This window comes from Lampetra planeri, chromosome 41 (genome assembly GCF_965212315.1).
Source record: "Lampetra planeri chromosome 41, kcLamPlan1.2.h2, whole genome shotgun sequence".
Taxonomy (NCBI): domain Eukaryota; kingdom Metazoa; phylum Chordata; class Hyperoartia; order Petromyzontiformes; family Petromyzontidae; genus Lampetra; species Lampetra planeri.
In genome coordinates this window covers 9699344-9725833 of record NC_136147.1, presented here as the reverse complement: position 1 = coordinate 9725833, position 26490 = coordinate 9699344, and the positions used below count along the sequence as shown (strand labels likewise).

Below are 26490 nucleotides of genomic sequence, written 5' to 3'. Positions count from 1 at the left end.
ATTACCTCCACGCTGCTTCGGTCGCGACAGCGGCGGACCCCCCCACCGCCCCCGCCTCGCTTAATGCGACTCAGAAAATTGGCTGTTTTATTGATATCTACCAGAGAAAATACATTGCACGTGTTGTCGTCGTGTTTGTAGTTGTGTAGTGACATCGCTGGATGTCAACGTGCTGGGTGCAGTGCCGGCCCTAGAGAGGCACGGCGTGCGGTGTAATGACATCGCGGATACCACAGCGGTGTGGGTGTAGAGGGCACCACGCTGTACGTGCAGTGCCGACCCTACAGGACAGGGTGTGAGCGGGTGCCAACCAAAGGATGAGGTTACGTGAGGCCATGACACTCTGGTTGACCACAGAGGACACGTGACCAGTTAAGTCTACAAAGGGGCCCCAAGTTTGGGGCTAGGGGTGGTCACGTGGTTGGGATCCAGATCCTTCCCGAGGATTCTGGAAGGTGGGCGTGGCCAAGGGCGGAGCCGGCCACGCCGCAGAGAATCTCAGCCGGGTCCCGAGAGGGACCAGGGTGGTTGTTGTTCATCCTGAAAGAAACCCCGAGTCTCCGTTCTACGTTCAACGAGTCTCCAACACTTGGACCCGGGCCGTAGCTGTTGCTCCCAGTCCGTAGTAGCAGCTACGTTGTAACTAGTGTAGTTAGCCTGGTGGTCACCACTATAGATTGTTATTCTGTTAAGGGAAAGTTACCCCGTGTGTTGGAACTGAATAAATGTGTCGCCTACACGTCTTTGACTCAGTTGAACCCAATACAGTTGTATTATCGATGTAGGGCTCCATTTTATACACTGTGCATTTCAGCGGCATTTCCATATCCGCCTCCGTGTCGCGCTTAGAACGGGGCGACGGGACCCATTGCTGCGTCAGCGCGCAGGTCGGCGTCTCTCGCTGCTCTGCGTAACTCGCTTCGCTCCGGCCGTTTGTCCGCGGGCCTTTGATCCGACGTCACCCCCCCCCCCCTCCGGAGGAGAGCTGACCGCAGTCGCCTCGTCGCGTGGGGGCAGCCTGCTTCAATCACCCCCCCCCCCGGGCCCTGCTTTGTGACACGTGCTCTGTGAACCCCCCGGGGAATAGCCCAGCCAAGTCCGTCCAGCGTGTTCCACTGCCCTCGTAATACGTGTGTCCGTGTGTGCGTGTGTGAGTGTGTGTGCGCGCACACCGTTAGCTGATCTACAAATACAGGAGACCATTTATTATTGTGGGGGTCACGTCCTTGAAAAGTTCCACAAAAGCCAAAACCACGATCTTCAATACCCCCTAAGGCTTACCTTAATAAAGGGGTGAGGTCCACGGCAACCAAGAATAGACATCACAATTGAAAAAGTACTCTACTGTATGCCAAATGAATAACAAAATAATTGAAATAATACTTAAAAACCCAATACATAAAAATATTCCTGACAATAAATAGAAGCAGAAATACCCGTTTTGGATGATGATCGAAAGCGGGTGTGTGTATTTGTCCGCGAGTGGGGAGCGGTGGTGCTTCAGTTAGCGCACTGCACTGCGAACCCAGCGACCCGAGTTCGGTTCCCGCTCACGATGAACACCAGGTGACGATTATATCTGAACCAGTCGACTCGACCTTAAATGAGTGCCTGGTGCGATGTGTAAACGTCGCCACTTGGGAGACAAAGGGTGTGGTGCTAGCCACCCACCTCGTGTGCCGTGCCGGCCTTCATAGATGTTCGCTAACGGCACTTGCCCCAACAGTATCAGCCAATGATACACTACTTCCGGGTACAGTATACCCACGAATGGCCAAAACGAAACCCCCACGATAGCTAGATTTATTTGTGTACAGAGGTTGCCTGCGACAGACTGAAACCGCAAACGATAAACCCACGACATTCAAGGGTCTCCTGTAATACAATTCGTTTCATTTCCTTGTGCCGGGTTTTGTGATTCGTGATTGATTTTTGTTTCTATATTTTTTTGTTTATTATTCCTCTGCACAGATGCACTTTTTAATTCTATTTCAAGAGACGCATTGGGCTCTCGTCTTTCCAATTGCATTGCAAGATACGCGAGAGTCTCACTGGGCTCGCATCCGATTTGAGTAAGAGATCAAATGACCAAAGCACGTGTGCCTTAAGCGGGAGTTGCTGCGTTTAGCCGCACGGTGCTCCGGACCCGGCAACCCGAGTTCGATTCCCACACGCAGCCAAAATCGTTGGCGAATGTCTGAATTGGCCCTGTGCCTCCCCTATGTTGACAGTGGTGACCATTCCAAATTCCCAGTTCCAGCTCAGTTTCTGCATAAACACAATGACTGTTGAGTGTATTTTACTCACTCTGGAATGATGTTGGACCAGATAAAGAGCATTATTATTACTATTCACAACGTGAGTTTACAAACATCTGAATACATTTCCACCCTTTCCGTAACCTCCCGCCGTAAGCTTGACCCGAGCTAGACAGAGAAAGTGCAAGGTCTCAAAATCCCCAGGACTTGCACATCGGTTCCAAAGACCGAATACATCTTCCGTGCTGCTCGCGACCACACGTGTGCCCCAAGCTGAAGTGGAGCAATGGTGGTGGAAATTCAAAATTGTTACAATTGGGGGCCCATCTATCCATACAGTAGCTTCGTAGCACGTGTTTGTGTGTGTGGCACAAGCGCCGTGGTGATGGCACTTCCACTTGATGGCGAATGGCGATTGTTGTTGCTGTTGTCCATCGCGATCTTTGCATGCCCACATCTCCATCGCTCCGTAACTGAAACCACAGCAGGCTCTGCCTCCCCCCTCAGCAGCAGCAGAAGTCGCCATGTGCGCCTCGCGTCGGTGAAATGCTCCGTACCAAACGTCGGGAGCCGCTGACGCTCACTCGATGGCCGATCGTTCGGAGCAGGTGAAGCAGGCGGGGTCGCGTGCCGCCGATCGATCCCGACGCCCGTGACCCCCCCCCCCATCCCCAAACAGCTCAATCGGCGCCGCTAGCAGACGTGGACCGTAGGACCCCATGTGACCCCGCGTCACCCCGCATCACCCCGACCCCCCGCCCACGTGCTCGCGGCCCATGGCACTTCTCGTGTTCTCGTTCCATTTCGAGGCGCCGCGAAAATTTTCGTGCTCAACATTGGCACACCATGGTGGGCGCTTTCCATTTGGTAAAATGAAAACATTTCTTATTTCCCAGTGAAGCGTGAGTAAATAACTTCCTTAACCCTTCCGTGTCCCCTTTTTTACGGCAGACAGACGCCGCTCGGGGGCGCGAACGGCGAATTGTACCTCCACAGATTTGGCACAAACGGTCAAATCCGCGATGGGGATAACGCCGCAATGGCCAAAGTTTGAGAGTATGTCTTCAAAGTCCAGTTTCACTGACTGGCAACGATTGTGTATTTCTCCACCCACCCCACCCACCCCAACCCAACCCACCTAACCTACCTACCCAACATACCCTGTGATGCGATTGCAGAGCAACTGCGGCGAGCGGCAGGTGCGTCTGCGCAAGGTGCTGATGAACTCCCCGGAGATCGTGACACTTGGACTCGTGTGGGACTCGGAGAACTCTGACCTCTCCGAAGACGTCATCCGCAGCCTGGGCACGCGGCTGCAGCTGTCCGAAGTGAGTGCCAGCAGCGGTACCAGCAGCATCAGTAGTGGCAGCAGCAGCATCAGGAGCAGCATCATGATCAGCAGTATGCAGAAGCAGCAGTAGGAGCGCCATCAAACATCATCAGTAGCAGCAGTCGCAGCACGATCAACGTCATCAGTAGCAGCTGCAACAGCACCAGCAATAGCAGCGACATTGGCATCAGTAGCAGCACCACACCATCAACCTCATCAGCAGCACAGTTGTAAAAGCAGTGGAACTTATTGTTTGCAGACTCCATTGTTACAGTTAGAAACATGTTTCCCTGTTATGCAGCGAGGAGGAAAATAAAGAAGAAGAATATTATAATTATTATAATTATAATAATTGAGGACATTAGGTATTTGGGCCATTCTTGCAGCAGTGCGGGCTAACGGTACTGTTTCACAGAGCAGTGTACCCTGCCAATATTGGGCAACGTTGCTGCGTGGTCTCACCCAGTTAAGTAATTTGCGAGTAATATTTCAAAGTTGAACCAGAAAACGCAGCAACGTGCAGAACGCCTGACAGCAGCGTGTGCAGCATGGCACACGACACCAGCAGACACGTGACACCAACAGACACGTGACCAACGGTGCAACGCAAGACGGCAGTGCAACCACACAGGCAGCAGACCAAATGGCAAAACTAAATCGGCAGCAGGCAGTCGACCAGGCAGCTTGACGTCCCACCGAATAGCAGACCAAGCGGCGGCTGGCAGCTTTTTAACCGCATATCAGCAGAGCGGCTGTGAGCGGGGGGGGGGACAGTCTGGACCTTGAGTTGAGGCAGCGGGGACGACAAGTGAGACTGGTGGTGGTTGCCAGCCGCTGTACCTTCTGAGTGGGCACTGTGTCCTGTGGTTGCCTCGGCACGCTCGGACCGCGGTGTGCCACTACCGGGATAATCGCCGCCTTTGCGTGCGCGTACATAGCTCCATCTTCCCGTGTAATTAAATATTGATACGAAATGCGGAATGTTTTTTTTTACTACAGTCGCGCATTTCTGGGGAAAGTCCCTCCCCTCCGCCACCGCGCCCCCGCGTGACGTGAGATTACAGCGCCGGTGTTTATTGCAGTGAAATTGTGATTCCCCTCGAGAGCTATTTCAACCCACTGCTGCTTACCCACACTCATGGAGCTGCAGTCATTCAAAACAGGAGGTATAAATGAGGTTATCGGAAATTCATCGTCTAAGGTTTCCGTCGAGCCATCTGTGCCGCGGGTTCAGACTTGCGCTACTCTCATTTTCGCGTGGGTTTTCTTCCGTGGCATTCGAGATCCTTCCCACGCAAGAAACATACACTTTAAAAGGAATTGGCCAAACATTCCAAGGAGGGGGGCGGGGGGAGTCATCCTGGGATGTTACCCTGGACGCTCAGCGTGGCTTTCACTGGACCAACGTTCGGGAATCGCGGACATCATTTCACAACGTTGGGTTGTCGCCGTTATCTGTTTTAATAACCCATCCTCGTCTGGCTCCATTAACGAAATGAGCCAGGCCGGGTTTTTCACGGCGCTGGCATCAGCCGTGGCCAAGGCATTCACTTTAATGCGGCTGTCACAGCGCGCGAGGACTGTCGATCGCCAGGCCGACCGCCGTTGAGCAAGTGTCCCGGAAGCCCGGGCCCCACGTCATCCGTGCTGATTGCAGAGTGCCCTTTAATTCATCCCTGGCGTTTTAAAAGCCAGCGCTCATTTGTTAATTCCCTTTTCTCTGTCCCCCTCTCTTTCTCCTTTATGCCGTTTCTCCCTGTGCCTGCCCCCTCGCCCCCCCACCCTCACCCCCCCCCCCCCGAACTTCACTCTCCGTCCCGGCCGCGGCAGCTGTTTTACCGCGTGACGGACGACAAGGCGAAACGCACGGAGCTGTGGCTGGTCGGCATGGTGTGCTACTATGGCCACCACTACTCCACCTTCTTCTACCACACGCGCCTGCGCAAGTGGATCTACTTCGACGACGCGGAGGTCAAAGAGGTAACGCCGGCACCGCTGTTGCCACCCCCGCGGATAGTTTTCATTTCGGGAAAGCTCACCTCCGTGCGGTCAATTAGAAAACCGGTGGTCCGGTTTGCCGGTGAGTTGCTGATTGCAGCCGTCCGGAACGCTCTTCCTTCAGATATTAGGAAGCCACTGGAGCTATGCACTATTATGTCTAGATTAAAAACTCATTTCTTTAGAACTGCTTTTTGTGTTTAGTTTGTTGTCCTTCCCCCGCACCTCTGATTAGCACGGTTGGCTACATACTTTACGAAATAGGTTCAACATGCATGCGTTGACCTCGGGGAGGCCGAGGCCAAAAGCCTGTCGCAGCGGTGGTGAGTGGATCGGTAACGTTTCTCCGCTCACGTGGGCTTTGGTGGGGGGACAGCCGTACCAGCCGTGCGATTCTCAGGTGTGATGAAACGATTCACACAGTCGGGAATCTATTAACCCCCTGCTCTCTGGGGTCTGAAGCACAGCTGGTTGGTACACACGTGCAGGCGTCCACGCACGCGCACGATACATGCATCATGCTTTACGCACAGCTGGCATGCGTACCAAGTATATTCGTATGTGCATTAAGTACAATGCAAGTAAGTTTTATTCTTCCAGGTGAGGCCCGCTGAGCTATACAGCTCTTTATCAGAAGCGACCTGGCCACAAATCATAGCTCACCGAAGTGGCTTATAGCAACCGAATACGCTAAATGTATTTGTCGATTCTTAACGTGGAGGGATAAATCCTAGAACCAGGAGAGAAATCCACGCGACCACAGGGAGAACATGAAAATTCAAAAATTTGCAGGTGTCAAGTTTGGGATTAAACCCACGACATCCTGCATACCAGGCGAGGGAGTTAACATTTTGCCAAACATTGTTAAGTGCAGTGCTGTGCCCTGAAATATTAAACACTAGCTTTACTACCCGGCTTCGCCTGGGACTTGGATTCACCACGCCCGGCCGCCTTTGTCTCCCCAGTGGCAATGTTCACACACCACGCCAGTTACTCGTTTGAGGCTGAGTCGACCTAGGGGTTGGCCGTGAGCAGGAATCGAACTCGGGTCGCCGGGTTCGTAGCGCGGCACGCTAACCACTACACCACAATACGTTACGCTTCCACATGCGCAGGTCACGTGACAGATGTGACGTCACAGCTCACTTGCCGTGCACAAAATAGATGCATTATTGACCCCCCCCCCCCCCAAAAAAACACACACAAAAGTGTATTTTAATCATTTTTGCATGGTGTACATTCTGGAAAGTACCCACATGGCAAATTTCAAGTTTGTTGCATGTCGGGAAGTACGCTAAACATTTTGAACAAACACATATTCACAACTTTGCCTTTTGGAGATTATCCATTCATTATTAAAACAAGAAATTATAAAGCCCAATCAGTAACACACCGACACTGCATTACCATATGCATATGTACAACACACACACAGCAGCAGCAGCTGTTGCAATTCACCATTAAGTAATGATGACATCACCTGGGCACTTGTGCCAGCTTAGTGTACAGCTTGAGGGCACGAGACGCGCTGGCAGGAGGACATGGGACAGATCCAGATGTTCTGAGTTAACGGACTTGAGCCCCCGCCGTGCTGGCTTTGCTGTGTCCGAGGCACCAGACGCTGCGGTGAGCGGTCCTCCCGTGCCTCCCTCCTCCCGCTGCTGTCGCTGGAGGGCTGGTGCCGCCAGCTGCCCCAGTAGCTTCAGGAGCCCCCGTGCACGATGCACGCACGCATGTTTTAAGTGCATCGCTAATAATTATATCATAAGTATTTCTAATCCCACGTGATCGGAGTCGTCTCCCACGTGATTGGATTCGTCTCCCACGTGATCAGATTCGTCTCCCACGTGAGAAGCCACAAAAATAAGAACCAGAATTGAAGCAAGCAGCTGCTGGGCACTCCGTCTGTCGCAGCGACGGGAGGTTCCAGGGCGCAAGTCGCGCAATACGCTCGTGGACGCACACGTAAACACCTACACATACACACACACACACACGTGCACGCACGCGCACGCACGCACACACACGCACCCACACGCGCACACACGCACCCACACACACACGTACGCACGCACACACGCACACACACACGCACACACATACACACGCACACACACACGCGCCACAATTCCAATTATCCCTCAATTTGATTATCTACGGATCGAAATTGATTCTCGTGGAACACAATAATCCATGGCTCAAAAGTTCAACGCAAATCCATTGATTATAAACTCGGTTCAGGGACCTAGTGTGTACCTCTTGCGTGAGCTTTACACATGTATGTGTGTGTGTATACAAGTGTATGGAGGCGGCTCGTGAAGGATGCTGCTATTAAGCAGTTGGAGGCAGTCGCCCTCCAACAAGAACGGAGGGCAGTGGAGCGACGCTCACAATAACGAGCGGAGCGCCCGGCGGCTAAACTACAGCGAGTTGGCACAGTAGGGGGTACGGCCGGTGCATCTACTGGACATCTCAGTCAGCCAACCCATGGCACCTGGGTCTGTCCCAAGACATCCTGTCAGCGAGTTTTGGACACTTCACGTGGCCTCAAAGTGCACCTGGCCTGGCACAGGCACAGTGGTGACGTCACCGTCACTGAGTGGCGAATGGCGGATTTTGGTACATCCATACTTGGGTCGAGTGGTGGCGCAGTGCTTAGCGCGCTGCACTACAAACTCGGCAATCAGAGTTCAATTCCCGCTCACGGCCAACATCAGTGACGATTATCTGAACCGGTCCTGGGCTGTCCCTAGGTTGACTCGGCCTCAAATGAGTACCTGGTGCGGTGTGCAGTAAACTTTGCCACTCGGCGGCCGGGCGTGGTGTTGGCCACCCACCACCTCGTGTGCCGTGCTATATTTCATAGGTGCTACTCGCTAACAGCACTTGCATCAACAGTCTGTTAAGGTTATATGGGCGATCTTTATCTTTGTGCATCAATAATAATGATGTTGTCCTTTATCCAGGAAATCCTTACAGAGTCTCTAGATTCTTGTTCGGGAGGGCTCTGCTTGTGATGTTGGGCCTATTCCGGACGTCATATTTATAGTGACATGTTAACGTTCGTTTAACATTCACGCGAGAGCTTGTGCTTGGGAAATACTCGGTTGCGAGTAAATTGATGTAGTGCGTTCATGATTATGTATTCGTGAACACAGCGAATGCTTTGATGTACGCGTCCAATCAATGCGTTGGTCTGCACCATGTACGGGCGAGAACGACGCGGATCCCCCGTTGAGATTGACAAGAGCCCAGAGCCGAAGCCCCTCTCGAGCGGTTGTGGGAACACGGCGCGAGGCGCCTGCGCGTGCGACGTCGTGAAGCATTGGCGGAGCGTGAACGCAACGCCCTGGCAAGACGCCGGATTCCACTCGAAATCCTCTCCCCTCCAGCCCCCCGGGGACTCCAGACTCTGCGCTGCGAGGCCGCCCCCCCCTCCACCGCGGCGTTGCGTGCCCGCGACGGGCTGTGGCGGTGCGACGTCGTTTACCGCTTGGCGGGATGCGCGGGATGTTGCGTGGTGTGCGCGGCGATAGCGAGCAGCGCCGACACGTGCCGTGATGCGCGATGGCTGTACGTCAACGTCGCGCTCGCCGGCGGGCGTGCAAGTGGGAGAGTGAAGCGAGGCGCAGGTATGGCGTGGAGCGATGTTCCGATGCAGCGCGATGTGATTGTGTGGCGACGCGAATGCAGGGTGACGTGCAGAGTGACAGGTCAGTGGTGCTGCTCGTGATGGTTTTGGCATCGTCGTCGCATTGATAATGTATCTTGAACTTCTTTCGCACTGTACATAGCCAACCGTACTAATTGGAGATATGGGGGAAGGACAACAAACTAAACACAAAAAGCAGTTCTAAAGAAATGAGTTTTCAATCTAGATGATGATTTAAATGTGCACAGCTCCATTGGCTTCCTAATATCGGAAGGAAGAGCGTTCCAGACGGCCGCAGAAGCGCAACTGAAAGCGCGCGATGCGGTGACCATCTTTGTTCGATGGCAATAGCCAAAATCCGCTGCTTACTGCAAGGATGAACGGAGTCCACGTGTTGGTTTATGCTCCTTGATGAGATCAGCGAGGTATCGTGGTTCAATTGTGGCAAGCACTTTGTGTGCAATGAGCGCGACCTTACAATGTATTCGTTCGGCATCCGGAAGCCAATGCAGCTCGGCAAGCACCGGACGGACGCAGTCAGAACCGTCGCGTAACGATTCGAGCGCAGTGCAGACGGCGTGGGATGAGCACCGTTGTCACGCGAGAGCAGCTTTTGCATTGCGCGCCATTGAGTTACGTCATTCCGCAGGTTGATGTGATCAGTTAAATGAGGCACGGTGCCATGCTGGTGCGGTGCGATGTTGTTGTTCACACGTATTTATGTATGTATGTTGAACTTCTTTCGCGCACCGTACGTAGCCAACCGTGCTAATCAAAGGTGTTGGGTACAGAGACTGTGAAAGTGGTCAGAAGCAAACAGCACCATGAGAGGCGTAGTAGTAGAAGTGTTACATCTCTCTTTTGCCCGTCTGGGTGTATTGCAGTAAATCTGAAATTTACAAGCAAAAAGCAAACTGCACCGCGATATTCATTGCATTGATGCGTGTGCAATTTGTAAGGGCGCGGCGACACAGACCTATTTCATTTAAAGGTTATAATCCCTTGTTCATCACGACGTCCTTTTTACTTTGATGTCTCAACAGCGTTACGGAGATCGCGTGACGTGACGGTTCTGCCTTTGTAGTGAGGGTTGTAAGTTGTAGCCGAGGAGGGGGGAGGAGGCGCCTCGCCCCTCCATGTGGAGTGACGTCACCCACTAATTATTATTAATGGGGGGGTGGGTGCATTTGGAGGACGTCACTTGTTTATGCTTATTAATGAGGGGGGCTGGTCGACGTGGAGTGACGTCACGCGCGGGACACACAGACATTCTTGGCTCATTATCGTAGTCAATTTGGCAAGATGATTTAGAGCTTGGGAAAACAGACAAAGTTGAGCGGCGCAAAGGAAGAAGCAGAAAGGGAAGCATTGTAAACTTCAGGGTTGTGAGCGAGGGAGTGTGATGTCGTGACCTGCAGCGGACGAACACACGGTATGGGTGAGACGAAGCGGTCAGTCTGGGTGGAGGAATCGGTGAGTGACGTTCATGGGGAACAGTAACCATGGTAGCAGCGATAGAAGAGAGATAAAGAGATGGCGACTGAACGTTGGCGAGTGAGACACTGAAGTGAACTGGCGAGAGTGCTGGGTCATCGGCCGCCCTGACTGCGTCACTCCGAGCACTGGCTGACGTGAACTGCCTGCTGCAGGTCGGCTCCAAGTGGAAGGAGGTGGTGTCCAAGTGCATCAGGAACCACTACCAGCCCCTGCTGCTGCTCTACGCAGACCCCAAGGGCTGCCCCGTGTCCACGTCCGAGGCCCCCACCGAGACCATGTGGCTGGGGCCCAGCCGGCAGCGCTTCGGCAGCGTGGACTCTGGTGCGGGCACCGTGCACGCCGACACGCACAGACTTGCCGACACGCACAGACTTGCCGACACGCGCAGACTTGCCGACACGCACAGACTTGCCGACACGCTCAGACTTTCCGACACGCTCAGACTTGCCGACACGCTCAGACTTGCCGACACGCACAGACTTGCCGACACGCTCAGACTTGCCGACACGCTCAGACTTGCCGACACGCTCAGACTTGCCGACACATACAGACTTGCCGACACGCACAGACTTGCCGACACGCTCAGACTTGCCGACACGCACAGACTTGCCGACACGCACAGACTTGCCGACACGCACAGACTTGCCGACACGCACAGACTTGCCGACACGCTCAGACTTGCCGACACGCACAGACTTGCCGACACGCTCAGACTGGCCGACACGCACAGACTTGCCGACACGCTCAGACTTTCCGACACGCTCAGACTTGCCGACACGCTCAGACTTGCCGACACGCACAGACTTGCCGACACGCACAGACTTGCCGACACGCACAGACTTGCCGACACGCACAGACTTGCCGACACGCTCAGACTTGCCGACACGCACAGACTTGCCGACACGCACAGACTTGCCGACACGCTCAGACTTGCCGACACGCTCAGACTTGCCGACACGCACAGACTTGCCGACACGCACAGACTTGCCGACACGCACAGACTTGCCGACACGCACAGACTTGCCGACACGCTCAGACTTGCCGACACGCACAGACTTGCCGACACGCTCAGACTTGCCGACACGCACAGACTTGCCGACACGCTCAGACTTGCCGACACGCACAGACTTGCCGACACGCTCAGACTTGCCGACACGCACAGACTTGCCGACACGCACAGACTTGCCGACACGCACAGACTTGCCGACACGCTCAGACTTGCCGACACGCTCAGACTTGCCGACACGCTCAGACTTGCCGACACGCTCAGACTTGCCGACACGCACAGACTTGCCGACACGCACAGACTTGCCGACACGCACAGACTTGCCGACACGCGCAGATGTACCAACATGCTGAGACTTACCGACACGCTGAGACTTACCGACACGCTCAGACTTACCGACACGCGCAGACGTACTGGCACCCTCGGGCATACTTTTTACACATCCCATCAGCCACGTGGCCTTCTGGGAGTGCACAATTTCAGCAGCATTGCTTGAGCGCAGGAAAAAATACGCGCTCTCCGTACATTTCAATATCCATATGTACAACGCAGCAGCAGCTGCTGTTGCAATTCACCGTTAAGTAATGATGACATCACCTGGGCACTTGTGCCAGCTTAGTGTACAGCTTGAGGGCACGGGACGCGCTGGCAGGAGGACGTGGGACAGATCCAGATGTTCTGAGTTAACGGACTTGAGCCCCCGCCGTGCTGGCTTTGCTGTGTCCGAGGCACCAGACGCTGCGGTGAGCGGTCCTCCTGTGCCTCCCTCCTCCCGCTGCTGTCGCTGGAGGGCTGGTGCCGCCAGCTGCCCCAGTAGCTTCAGGAGCCCCCGTGCACGATGCACGCACGCATGTTTTAAGTGTATCGCTAATAATTATATCATAAGTATATACACATCACATGGACAAAAAACCCATGTAATTACATAATTCAGTAATATTATGTAATTGTATTATATATTATAAGACACTTATATGATGTATAATACAATTATTGAATATATAATTATAAAAATGTATATATATATGCACATACATATGAATATATACCGACGTATGTGTATGTAACCCGCACCTCCGATTAGTAAGGTTGGCTGCGTGCAACACTTGCAGAACTGTATTTTTCAGTGTTACGGATCAGAGTCGTCTCCCACATGATCAGATTCATCTCCCACGTGAGAAGCCACAAAAATAAGAACCAGAATTGAAGCAAGCAGCTGCTGGGCACTCCGTCCGTCGCAGCGACGGGAGGTGCCAGGGCGCGTGTCGCGCAATACGCTCGCGGACGCACACGTAAACACCTACACATACACACACACACACACGCCCGTGCCACAATTCCAATTATCCCTCAAATGGATTATCCACGGATCAAAATTGATCCTCGTGAAACACAATAATCCATGTGGATTTGAAGCTTTCGTGACTGCAGGAATCCATACTCTTTGGTTCTTCAGGTAAAGTCACGTAGGTAGAAAATAATAGATCACGACGTTTCAATCGCAACACAAGCGACTGTTATCACGTGAGACAATCACAGCAGGCAAACTGCTGAAGCAGGCGAGAGAGCTGCCGTGACAAGAGGCTATATAGGTCGGGCACGTGGGCGGGGCTAGAGATGGGAGAGCGAGGGGGGGCAGCAAGATCGGTGGCGGCCTGAGAGCTCGCCAGGGGGAGAGAGGGGGGGGGCAGAGCAAGATCGGCGGCAGGGGGCGAGTGGGACAAGGGGGGGAGAGGGAGCTGCCGCGGCAGCAGTAAGTGATCGGCGGCAGGGGGGGGAGAGAGGGGGGGGGGGATCAAATCCGTGATTTGATCCCATCTGTGAAGAATATGATTCCTGATATGCAATACCCTGGTGTCTACAAACTAAGTTGTGGCTGCGGCAGCAGTTACATTGAGGAAACGAAACGACATGTCTCGGACCGTGTCCGCGAACACAAGCAGATCTGAAACAGGGCAGGATCAATACCTTTGCCGTGGCGGATCACTGTTTTAACGCGGTGGGCTCACACGAAATTGTTTCTTCCGAGACCAAGGTACTCTGCAAACCTTTGGGCTACCTTCAAAGAGTTGTCCATGAAGCCATCCAGATATATAAACACAGACACAATTTCAACCGAGAAGAGGGATACAAATTGAGCAGTCATTGGAAGGACGTTATTAACCGTTTTTTGAAGTCGTAACTGGTGGTGATGTCCCCCTTCCTGCCTGCCGATGTTAACAGCTATTCTCGACTCTGAGCCACATTCACTAACACAGCCTCTCTCTCTCTCTCCCCCTACCAACGATTATCTTTGCCCCCCCCCTCTCTCCCCCCCTGCCGCTGATCACTTATTGCTGTCGCGGCAGCTCCCTCTCCCCCCTTGTCCCACTCGCCCCCTGCCGCCGATCTTGCTCTGCCCCCCCCCTCTCTCCCCCTGGCGAGCTCTCAGGCCGCCACCGATCTTGCTGCCCCCCCCCCTCGCTCTCCCATCTCTAGCCCCGCCCACGTGCCCGACCTATATAGCCTCTTGTCACGGCAGCTCTCTCGCCTGCTTCAGCAGTTTGCCTGCTGTGATTGTCTCACCTGATAACGGTCCCTTGTGTTGCGATCGAAACGTCGTGATCTATTATTTTCTACCTACGTGACTTTACAGTAATCCACGGCTCAAAAGTTGAACGCAAATCCATTGATTATCAACTCGGTTCAGGGACCAAGTGTGTACCTCTTGCATGAGCGTTTAGACGTATCGACACACTCAGACTTACCGACACGCACAGACGTACCGACACGCGCAGACTTACCGACACGCACAGACGTACAGACACTCACAGACGTACCGACACGCTCAGACTTACCGACACGCACAGACGTACCGACACGCTCAGACGTACCGACACGCTCAGACTTACCGACACGCACAGACGTACCGACACGCTCAGACGTACCGACACGCGCAGACTTACAGACACGCTCAGACGTACCGACACGCTCAGACGTACCGACACGCGCAGACTTACCGACACGCTCAGACGTACCGACACGCGCAGACTTACCGACACGCACAGACGTACCGACACGCTCAGACGTACCGACACGCGCAGACTTACCGACACGCGCAGACGTACCGACACGCTCAGACGTACCGACACGCGCAGACTTACCGACACGCGCAGACGTACCGACACGCGCAGACTTACCGACACGCTCAGACTTACCGACACGCTCAGACTTACCGACACGCTCAGACTTACCGACACGCTCAGACTTACCGACACGCGCAGACTTACCGACACGCGCAGACGTACCGACACGCTCAGACTTACCGACACGCGCAGACGTACCGACACGCGCAGACTTACCGACACGCGCAGACGTACCGACACGCTCAGACTTACCGACACGCGCAGACTTACCGACACGCGCAGACGTACCGACACGCTCAGACTTACCGACACGCTCAGACTTACCGACACGCGCAGACGTACCGACACGCTCAGACTTACCGACACGCACAGACGTACCGACACGCTCAGACTTACCGACACGCGCAGACGTACCGACACGCTCAGACTTACCGACACGCGCAGACGTACCGACACGCTCAGACTTACTGACACGCGCAGACGTACCGACACGCGCAGACTTACCGACACGCGCAGACGTACCGACACGCTCAGACTTACCGACACGCACAGACGTACCGACACGCTCAGACTTACCGACACGCGCAGACGTACCGACACGCGCAGACGTACCGACACGCTCAGACTTACCGACACGCGCAGACGTACCGACACGCTCAGACTTACCGACACGCGCAGACTTACCGACACGCGCAGACTTACCGACACGCGCAGACTTACCGACACGCGCAGACGTACCGACACGCTCAGACTTACCGACACGCGCAGACTTACCGACACGCGCAGACGTACCGACACGCTCAGACTTACCGACACGCGCAGACTTACCGACACGCGCAGACTTACCGACACGCTCAGACTTACCGACACGCTCAGACTTACCGACACGCGCAGACTTACCGACACGCGCAGACTTACCGACACGTGCAGACGTACCGACACGCTCAGACTTACCGACACGCGCAGACTTACCGACACGCTCAGACTTACCGACACGCTCAGACTTACCGACACGCTCAGACGTACCGACACGCGCAGACGTACCGACACGCGCAGACTTACCGACACGCTCAGACTTACCGACACGCTCAGACTTACCGACACGCGCAGACTTACCGACACGCTCAGACTTACCGACACGTGCAGACTTACCGACACGCGCAGACTTACCGACACGCTCAGACTTACCGACACGCGCAGACTTACCGACACACTCAGACTTACCGACACGCGCAGACTTACCGACACGCGCAGACTTACCGACACGCGCAGACTTACCGACACGCTCAGACTTACCGACACGCGCAGACTTACCGACACGCGCAGACTTACCGACACGCTCAGACTTACCGACACGCGCAGACTTACCGACACGCGCAGACTTACCGACACGCTCAGACTTACCGACACGCGCAGACTTACCGACACGCTCAGACTTACCGACACGCGCAGACTTACCGACACGCTCAGACTTACCGACACGCGCAGACTTACCGACACGCGCAGACTTACCGACACGCGCAGACTTACCGACACGCGCAGACTTACCGACACGCGCAGACTTACCGACACGCTCAGACTTACCGACACGCTCAGACTTACCGACACACTCAGACTTACCGACACGCGCAGACTTACCGACACGCGCAGACTTACCGACACGCGCAGACTTACCGACACGCGCAGACTTACCGACACGCGCAGACTTACCGACACGCGCAGACGTACCGACACGCTCAGACTTACCGACACGCGCAGACTTACCGACACGCGCAGACTTACCGACACGCGCAGACTTACCGACACGCTCAGACGTACCGACACGCTCAGACTTACCGACACGCGCAGACGTACCGACACGCGCAGACTTACCGACACGCGCAGACGTACCGACACGCTCAGACTTACCGACACGCGCAGACTTACCGACACGCGCAGACGTACCGACACGCTCAGACTTACCGACACGCTCAGACTTAACGACACGCGCAGACGTACCGACACGCTCAGACTTACCGACACGCACAGACGTACCGACACGCTCAGACTTACCGACACGCGCAGACGTACCGACACGCTCAGACTTACCGACACGCGCAGACGTACCGACACGCTCAGACTTACTGACACGCGCAGACGTACCGACACGCGCAGACTTACCGACACGCGCAGACGTACCGACACGCTCAGACTTACCGACACGCACAGACGTACCGACACGCTCAGACTTACCGACACGCGCAGACGTACCGACACGCGCAGACGTACCGACACGCTCAGACTTACCGACACGCGCAGACGTACCGACACGCTCAGACTTACCGACACGCGCAGACTTACCGACACGCGCAGACTTACCGACACGCGCAGACTTACCGACACGCGCAGACGTACCGACACGCTCAGACTTACCGACACGCGCAGACTTACCGACACGCGCAGACGTACCGACACGCTCAGACTTACCGACACGCGCAGACTTACCGACACGCGCAGACTTACCGACACGCTCAGACTTACCGACACGCTCAGACTTACCGATACGCGCAGACTTACCGACACGCGCAGACTTACCGACACGTGCAGACGTACCGACACGCTCAGACTTACCGACACGCGCAGACTTACCGACACGCTCAGACTTACCGACACGCTCAGACTTACCGACACGCTCAGACGTACCGACACGCGCAGACGTACCGACACGCGCAGACTTACCGACACGCTCAGACTTACCGACACGCTCAGACTTACCGACACGCGCAGACTTACCGACACGCTCAGACTTACCGACACGTGCAGACTTACCGACACGCGCAGACTTACCGACACGCTCAGACTTACCGACACGCGCAGACTTACCGACACACTCAGACTTACCGACACGCGCAGACTTACCGACACGCGCAGACTTACCGACACGCGCAGACTTACCGACACGCTCAGACTTACCGACACGCGCAGACTTACCGACACGCGCAGACTTACCGACACGCTCAGACTTACCGACACGCGCAGACTTACCGACACGCGCAGACTTACCGACACGCTCAGACTTACCGACACGCGCAGACTTACCGACACGCTCAGACTTACCGACACGCGCAGACTTACCGACACGCTCAGACTTACCGACACGCTCAGACTTACCGACACGCGCAGACTTACCGACACGCTCAGACTTACCGACACGCTCAGACTTACCGACACGCGCAGACTTACCGACACGCGCAGACTTACCGACACGCGCAGACTTACCGACACGCTCAGACTTACCGACACGCGCAGACTTACCGACACGCGCAGACTTACCGACACGCGCAGACGTACCGACACGCTCAGACTTACCGACACGCTCAGACTTACCGACACGCGCAGACTTACCGACACGCGCAGACTTACCGACACGCGCAGACTTTCCGACACGCGCAGACTTACCGACACGCGCAGACTTACCGACACGCTCAGACTTACCGACACGCTCAGACTTACCGACACGCGCAGACTTACCGACACGCTCAGACGTACCGACACGCGCAGACTTACCGACACGCGCAGACTTACCGACACGCGCAGACTTACCGACACGCTCAGACTTACCGACACGCTCAGACTTACCGACACGCGCAGACTTACCGACACGCTCAGACTTACCGACACGCTCAGACGTACCGACACGCGCAGACTTACCGACACGCTCAGACTTACCGACACGCGCAGACTTACCGACACGCTCAGACTTACCGACACGCGCAGACTTACCGACACGCTCAGACTTACCGACACGCTCAGACTTACTGACACGCGCAGACTTACCGACACGCTCAGACTTACCGACACGCGCAGACTTACCGACACGCTCAGACGTACCGACACGCGCAGACGTACCGACACGCTCAGACTTACCGACACGCTCAGACTTACCGACAGGCGCAGACTTACCGACACGCTCAGACTTACCGACACGCGCAGACTTACCGACACGCTCAGACTTACCGACACGCTCAGACTTACCGACACGCGCAGACTTACCGACACGCTCAGACTTACCGACACGCTCAGACTTACCGACACGCGCAGACTTACCGACACGCTCAGACTTATCGACACGCGCAGACTTACCGACACGCTCAGACTTACCGACACGCTCAGACTTACCGACACGCTCAGACTTACCGACACGCTCAGACTTACCGACACGCGCAGACTTACCGACACGCGCAGACTTACCGACACGCGCAGACTTACCGACACGCGCAGACTTACCGACACGCGCAGACTTACCGACACGCTCAGACTTACCGACACGCGCAGACTTACCGACACGCGCAGACTTACCGACACGCGCAGACTTACCGACACGCTCAGACTTACCGACACGCGCAGACTTACCGACACGCGCAGACTTACCGACACGCTCAGACTTACCGACACGCTCAGACTTACCGACACGCGCAGACTTACCGACACGCGCAGACTTACCGACACGCGCAGACTTACCGACACGCGCAGACTTACCGACACGCTCAGACTTACCGACACGCGCAGACTTACCGACACGCTCAGACTTACCGACACGCTCAGACTTACCGACACGCGCAGACTTACCGACACGCGCAGACTTACCGACACGCGCAGACTTACCGACACGCTCAGACTTACCGACACGCGCAGACTTACCGACACGCGCAGACTTACCGACACGCGCAGACTTACCGACACGCGCAGACTTACCGACACGCTCAGACTTACCGACACGCTCAGACTTACCGACACGCTCAGACTTACCGACACGCTCAGACTTACCGACACGCGCAGACTTACCGACACGCTCAGACTTACCGACACGCTCAGACTTACCGACACGCGCAGACTTACCGACACGCGCAGACTTACCGACACGCGCAGACTTACCGACACGCGCAGACTTACCGACACGCGCAGACTTACCGACACGCTCAGACTTACCGACACGCGCAGACTTACCGACACGCGCAGACTTACCGACACGCTCAGACTTACCGACACGCGCACACTTACCGACACGCTCAGACTTACCGACACGCTCAGACTTACCGACACGCTCAGACTTACCGACACGCGCAGACTTACCGACACGCTCAGACTTACCGACACGTGCAGACTTACCGACACGCGCAGACTTACCGACACGCTCAGACTTACCGACACGTGCAGACTTACCGACACACTCAGACTTACCGACACGCGCAGACTTACCGACACGCGCAGACTTACCGACACGCGCAGACTTACCGACACGCTCAGACTTACCGACACGCGCAGACTTACCGACACGCGCAGACTTACCGACACGCTCAGACTTACCGACACGCGCAGACTTACCGACACGCGCAGACTTACCGACACGCTCAGACTTACCGACACGCGCAGACTTACCGACACGCTCAGACTTACCGACACGCGCAGACTTACCGACACGCTCAGACTTACCGACACGCGCAGACTTACCGACACGCGCAGACTTACCGACACGCGCAGACTTACCGACACGCGCAGACTTACCGACACGCGCAGACTTACCGACACGCTCAGACTTACCGACACGCTCAGACTTACCGACACACTCAGACTTACCGACACGCGCAGACTTACCGACACGCGCAGACTTACCGACACGCGCAGACTTACCGACACGCGCAGACTTACCGACACGCGCAGACTTACCGACACGCGCAGACGTACCGACACGCTCAGACTTACCGACACGCGCAGACTTACCGACACGCGCAGACTTACCGACACGCGCAGACTTACCGACACGCTCAGACGTACCGACACGCTCAGACTTACCGACACGCGCAGACGTACCGACACGCGCAGACTTACCGACACGCGCAGACGTACCGACACGCTCAGACTTACCGACACGCGCAGACTTACCGACACGCGCAGACGTACCGACACGCTCAGACTTACCGACACGCTCAGACTTAACGACACGCGCAGACGTACCGACACGCTCAGACTTACCGACACGCACAGACGTACCGACACGCTCAGACTTACCGACACGCGCAGACGTACCGACACGCTCAGACTTACCGACACGCGCAGACGTACCGACACGCTCAGACTTACTGACACGCGCAGACGTACCGACACGCGCAGACTTACCGACACGCGCAGACGTACCGACACGCTCAGACTTACCGACACGCACAGACGTACCGACACGCTCAGACTTACCGACACGCGCAGACGTACCGACACGCGCAGACGTACCGACACGCTCAGACTTACCGACACGCGCAGACGTACCGACACGCTCAGACTTACCGACACGCGCAGACTTACCGACACGCGCAGACTTACCGACACGGGCAGACTTACCGACACGCGCAGACGTACCGACACGCTCAGACTTACCGACACGCGCAGACTTACCGACACGCGCAGACGTACCGACACGCTCAGACTTACCGACACGCGCAGACTTACCGACACGCGCAGACTTACCGACACGCTCAGACTTACCGACACGCTCAGACTTACCGACACGCGCAGACTTACCGACACGCGCAGACTTACCGACACGTGCAGACATACCGACACGCTCAGACTTACCGACACGCGCAGACTTACCGACACGCTCAGACTTACCGACACGCTCAGACTTACCGACACGCTCAGACGTACCGACACGCGCAGACGTACCGACACGCGCAGACTTACCGACACGCTCAGACTTACCGACACGCTCAGACTTACCGACACGCGCAGACTTACCGACACGCTCAGACTTACCGACACGTGCAGACTTACCGACACGCGCAGACTTACCGACACGCTCAGACTTACCGACACGCGCAGACTTACCGACACACTCAGACTTACCGACACGCGCAGACTTACCGACACGCGCAGACTTACCGACACGCGCAGACTTACCGACACGCTCAGACTTACCGACACGCGCAGACTTACCGACACGCGCAGACTTACCGACACGCTCAGACTTACCGACACGCGCAGACTTACCGACACGCGCAGACTTACCGACACGCTCAGACTTACCGACACGCGCAGACTTACCGACACGCTCAGACTTACCGACACGCGCAGACTTACCGACACGCTCAGACTTACCGACACGCTCAGACTTACCGACACGCGCAGACTTACCGACACGCTCAGACTTACCGACACGCTCAGACTTACCGACACGCGCAGACTTACCGACACGCGCAGACTTACCGACACGCGCAGACTTACCGACACGCTCAGACTTACCGACACGCGCAGACTTACCGACACGCGCAGACTTACCGACACGCGCAGACGTACCGACACGCTCAGACTTACCGACACGCTCAGACTTACCGACACGCGCAGACTTACCGACACGCGCAGACTTACCGACACGCGCAGACTTTCCGACACGCGCAGACTTACCGACACGCGCAGACTTACCGACACGCTCAGACTTACCGACACGCTCAGACTTACCGACACACTCAGACTTACCAACACGCGCAGACTTACCGACACGCGCAGACTTACCGACACGCGCAGACTTACCGACACGCGCAGACTTACCGACACGCGCAGACTTACCGACACGCGCAGACGTACCGACACGCTCAGACTTACCGACACGCGCAGACTTACCGACACGCGCAGACTTACCGACACGCGCAGACTTACCGACACGCTCAGACTTACCGACACGCTTAGACTTACCGACACGCGCAGACTTACCGACACGCTCAGACTTACCGACACGCGCAGACTTACCGACACGCGCAGACTTACCGACACTCTCAGACTTACCGACATGCGCAGACGTACCGACACGCGCAGACTTACCGACACGCTCAGACTTACCGACACGCGCAGACTTACCGACACGCGCAGACTTACCGACACGCGCAGACTTACCGACACGCTCAGACTTACCGACACGCGCAGACTTACCGACACGCTCAGACTTACCGACACGCGCAGACTTACCGACACGCTCAGACGTACCGACACGCGCAGACTTACCGACATGCGCAGACTTACCGACACGCGCAGACTTACCGACACGCGCAGACTTACCGACACGCGCAGACTTACCGACACGCTCAGACTTACCGACACGCGCAGACTTACCGACACGCGCAGACTTACCGACACGCTCAGACTTACCGACACGCGCAGGCTTACCGACACGCTCAGACTTACCGACACGCTCAGACTTACCGACACGCGCAGACTTACCGACACGCTCAGACGTACCGACACGCGCAGACTTACCGACACGCGCAGACTTACCGACACGCGCAGACTTACCGACACGCTCAGACTTACCGACACGCTCAGACTTACCGACACGCGCAGACTTACCGACACGCTCAGACTTACCGACACGCTCAGACGTACCGACACGCGCAGACTTACCGACACGCTCAGACTTACCGACACGCGCAGACTTACCGACACGCTCAGACTTACCGACACGCGCAGACTTACCGACACGCTCAGACTTACCGACACGCTCAGACTTACTGACACGCGCAGACTTACCGACACGCTCAGACTTACCGACACGCGCAGACTTACCGACACGCTCAGACGTACCGACACGCGCAGACGTACCGACACGCTCAGACTTACCGACACGCTCAGACTTACCGACACGCGCAGACTTACCGACACGCTCAGACTTACCGACACGCGCAGACTTACCGACACGCTCAGACTTACCGACACGCTCAGACTTACCGACACGCGCAGACTTACCGACACGCTCAGACTTACCGACACGCTCAGACTTACCGACACGCGCAGACTTACCGACACGCTCAGACTTATCGACACGCGCAGACTTACCGACACGCTCAGACTTACCGACACGCTCAGACTTACCGACACGCTCAGACTTACCGACACGCTCAGACTTACCGACACGCGCAGACTTACCGACACGCGCAGACTTACCGACACGCGCAGACTTACCGACACGCGCAGACTTACCGACACGCGCAGACTTACCGACACGCTCAGACTTACCGACACGCGCAGACTTACCGACACGCGCAGACTTACCGACACGCGCAGACTTACCGACACGCTCAGACTTACCGACACGCGCAGACTTACCGACACGCGCAGACTTACCGACACGCTCAGACTTACCGACACGCTCAGACTTACCGACACGCGCAGACTTACCGACACGCGCAGACTTACCGACACGCGCAGACTTACCGACACGCGCAGACTTACCGACACGCTCAGACTTACCGACACGCGCAGACTTACCGACACGCTCAGACTTACCGACACGCTCAGACTTACCGACACGCGCAGACTTACCGACACGCGCAGACTTACCGACACGCGCAGACTTACCGACACGCTCAGACTTACCGACACGCGCAGACTTACCGACACGCGCAGACTTACCGACACGCGCAGACTTACCGACACGCGCAGACTTACCGACACGCTCAGACTTACCGACACGCTCAGACTTACCGACACGCTCAGACTTACCGACACGCTCAGACTTACCGACACGCGCAGACTTACCGACACGCTCAGACTTACCGACACGCTCAGACTTACCGACACGCGCAGACTTACCGACACGCGCAGACTTACCGACACGCGCAGACTTACCGACACGCGCAGACTTACCGACACGCGCAGACTTACCGACACGCTCAGACTTACCGACACGCGCAGACTTACCGACACGCGCAGACTTACCGACACGCTCAGACTTACCGACACGCGCACACTTACCGACACGCTCAGACTTACCGACACGCTCAGACTTACCGACACGCTCAGACGTACCGACACGCTCAGACTTACCGACACGCGCAGACTTACCGACACGCTCAGACTTACCGACACGCTCAGACGTACCGACACGCTCAGACTTACCGACACGCTCAGACGTACCGACACGCTCAGACTTACCGACACGCTCAGACGTACCGACACGCTCAGACTTACCGACACGCGCAGACTTACCGACACGCTCAAACTTACCGACACGCTCAGATGTACTGACACCCTCGGACATACTTTTTACACATCCCATCAGCCACGTGGCCTTCTGAGAGTGCACAGTTTCAGCAGCATTGCTTGAGCGCGGGAAAAAATACGGACTCTCTGTACTCGTTACGTAAGGCGTGCCTTGTGTGTACCCTGATGGACAGACGCGATAGTTTCCAAGCTTAGCAATCGGTGGCCCGTCTCTTGCGAGGCAGCGCCGCCCCCGTGCCGGGTCATCTCCGTGCCGGCGGCGAGCTCCTCCACCGAGCGGCTCCGCCGCGCTGAGCCCCTCCGCGTTTGCGACCGTCCAGGTCGAGAGCCGTCCATCTCCAGCGACTCCAAGACGGACTCCTCCAATGAGTGCCTGCTGCAGCCGCACTCGGACTCGTCCGACTCGCAGACCACGGTCATCCACAACGCGGGGCACGACGTGCCGCACGCCGTCGCTGGCGTCGCTGCCGTGAGCGCCGCCGCCGCCGCCGGGAGCGGCAGCGGCAGCAGCAAGGCCGCCGGTAAAACCCGAGCACTGTTACCCATCGGCACTGTGTCCCGACGGGATTCTGCACCATGGATGCTCCTCAACCATCAGCACACTAAACCATCGGCACTCTCAACCATCGACACTCTAAACCAGCGACACTCTAAACCATCGACACTCTAAACCATCGACACTCTAAACCATCGACACTCTAAACCATCGACACTCTAAACCATCGACACTCTAAACCATCGACACTCTAAACCATCGACACTCTAAACCATCGACCTCAACCATCGGCACTCTAAACCATCGGCACTCTAAACCATCGGCACTCTAAACCATCGGCACTCTAAACCATCGGCACTCTAAACCATAGGCACTCTAAACCATCGGCACTCTAAACCATCGACACTCTAAATCATCGACACTCTAAACCAGCGACACTCTAAACCATCGGCACTCTAAACCATCGGCACACTAAACCATCGGCACTCTAAACCATCGACCTAAACCATCGTCACTCTAAACCATCGACCTCAACTATTGGCACGCTAAACCATCGGCGCGACGCTCTGACGCGTCGGCGTTGTGAACTTACCGTACGGTACCAGCTGCTCAGGCGCACCGTGGGGTCTCTGCTGTGGCCGGGTGCAGAATCCCCATCGCACGAGCGGAACCGGCAGCAGCGCAACAGCAAGGGGGGCAGCGCCGAGAAGAAGCGCAGCCAGAGCAGGCCGGCGCGCGTCGGCAGAGACGGTGACCCGGCGCCACAGTCCGGCTACCACAGTGACGGTACGGGGGGTGCGGGGGGGGGGGGGGTGCGGGGGGGGTGATGGCGGGGGGTGGGGTGACGGGGGGGGCGGACGGAGAGAGGTGGCCACTGCCGTAGACGGGAGATTCGGGGTGATGTCACCCATGACGTGACGAAGGTTATCTCGCGGTGGATTGCAAGTTTGGCCTGTGCTGGTGAACCCTACTGTGGGAGTGGGGAATTTGCAGCATTGGTTTAGGGGGACACCGATGGAGATGAGCAATACCTCGGTGTGGGTTGAGCAGGGAGATTCTTTGACTCAACTGTTGAGTGGTTCGTGTATAATGACCACCAGAGTCA

General features: G+C 56.1%; 1 protein-coding gene across 10 annotated transcripts in view; it reads left to right on the top strand.

Annotated features, from left to right (window-relative positions):
* LOC144732195 (uncharacterized) overlaps window positions 1-26490 on the top strand; it is a 243426-nt gene that overhangs the window by 197640 nt on the left and 19296 nt on the right. For 9 of the 10 annotated variants that reach the window (XM_078613557.1, XM_078613566.1, XM_078613558.1 and 6 more), the window contains 5 exons: window positions 3437-3586; window positions 5419-5568; window positions 10888-11056; window positions 25063-25410; window positions 26034-26171. In XM_078613557.1, coding sequence (XP_078469683.1) covers window positions 3437-3586; window positions 5419-5568; window positions 10888-11056; window positions 25063-25410; window positions 26034-26171 — 955 coding nt within the window. The remainder of the gene's footprint in view (window positions 1-3436; window positions 3587-5418; window positions 5569-10887; window positions 11057-25062; window positions 25411-26033; window positions 26172-26490) is intronic. The other variant, XM_078613565.1, reaches the window with a different exon arrangement.